Genomic DNA, 1,470 nt, shown 5'->3' on the forward strand with positions numbered 1-1,470 from the left:
CCGCCGCTCAAGCGTCACTGGGCTCTTTTGGATTGCTAGCTATTGGGGGGGGGGGAAACGTGCAGAGGAGGGAGAGCTTTTACCTGAATAACACTTGGCCTTAAAGGTGCCACTGGGCTGTTTTGGACCCGGGGCATGGGGGGGCTCTGCAACTTACCTGGCTGCTTCTTGCTCTGACTGAGGGCTGCGGGGAGCAGGGGGCGGGGCTTGTTGCATGTGCCCGCCCCCTGGCCTCTTTACTGCCGGAGCTCCGCTCCTGTGCGCTCCTGCAGGAAATGGCCCCTGATTACAAATGTTGAGTGCATTTCCTTCATAAATGCTGCAACTCTGGTATGTTTTTGTATTTACGGAGGGCAGGGTTTGGGGAAGACAGGGACTTCAGCCGGGTATGAGGCCCCAGGAGTCTGCTCTCCGAAGGAGCCATTTTCACCAGGGCAACTGATCCCTGTGATCTGCAGATCGCTTGTAATTCCGGGAAATCTCCATGTCCCACTGGGAGATTGGCAACCCTCTGTAGCGATCCGTGGTGGGCCGGGGCATCTGTCTGAAGGGGTCTGTGTGCCCAGCGCCTCTCTCACGCCCTTCTGCATTTCTCGCCTCGCCTAGGGAGATCGTCAGCATGAAAGAGAAGAGCAAATACAAGTTTGCGCCGGCTGCACTGCCCCCAGAGTTCAGCTCCTTCTTCCAAGGTAAATGCCACTGCGTCGAGGGCAGTCCTTCTCTTCTTTCTGTCTCTCCCCTTTCCTCTCTCTCAGTTTCCCCTCTTGAGGACTCTCTTGAGAATAGCGGGCTGCCCCTCTCTCAGCTGGGTGTTGATCTGCTTTTCGTGATATGTAGCGGTTTCGTGATCCTCAAAAAACAGGATCACGAACCCGCGGGGAAAATCGGGCGAAATCGGGCGAAGCTGCGGGTCAAAACGCAGCCGCACGGCTTCGAGTGGGAAATTGACCAATAGAAGCGGGGCAAAGGGAGGTGTGACCGCGGCACAGCTCTTGTGTGAAATCGGTCCCCGTTTGAAAGTGGATTGAAAGTGTATTATGTAGTGTGTGTGGCCACAGTCCTGTGATCTTGGTCGCCAGTAACACATCCTTTCACTTCAGAATCTTTTCTAGCTCCTTCATGGATGCCCTTCCCAGCAAGTGTCCCCTCTAAGCTGAGTTAGTGTGAGGTAGCTCACAGTTCTTTAGCCTCTAGCTCACAGATTTTTCATCTTCGCTCAGGAAGGATGGCTCCAGAGCAAACTAATTTACGCAGTAGGCAAATCGCTCGCTCACTTTAATGCCAGGAGCTCACAAACAGTGTTCCCTCTAAGCTGAGTTAGTGTGAGCTAGCTCACAGTTCTTTAGCCTCCGGCTGACATGTTTTTGTCTCAGCTCAGGAAGGGATGTCTCCAGAGCAAACTAATTTATGCAGCAGCCAAATTGCTCGCTCACAGCATTAATGGCAGTAGCTCACAAAGTAGAATTATTG

The 1,470-nt window shown here is 53.3% G+C and overlaps 1 protein-coding gene across 1 annotated transcript in view; it reads left to right on the forward strand.

Annotated features, from left to right (window-relative positions):
- The window catches only part of NBEAL2 (neurobeachin like 2), a 176,406-nt gene that overhangs the window by 62,846 nt on the left and 112,090 nt on the right, over nucleotides 1–1,470 (forward strand). Inside the window, exon 6 of the mRNA XM_015407333.1 lies at nucleotides 607–689. Coding sequence (XP_015262819.1) covers nucleotides 607–689 — 83 coding nt within the window. The remainder of the gene's footprint in view (nucleotides 1–606; nucleotides 690–1,470) is intronic.

Source organism: Gekko japonicus, unplaced genomic scaffold, assembly GCF_001447785.1.
Source record: "Gekko japonicus isolate JY-2015 unplaced genomic scaffold, Gekko_japonicus_V1.1 scaffold2770, whole genome shotgun sequence".
NCBI classification, from domain to species: Eukaryota; Metazoa; Chordata; class Lepidosauria; order Squamata; family Gekkonidae; genus Gekko; species Gekko japonicus.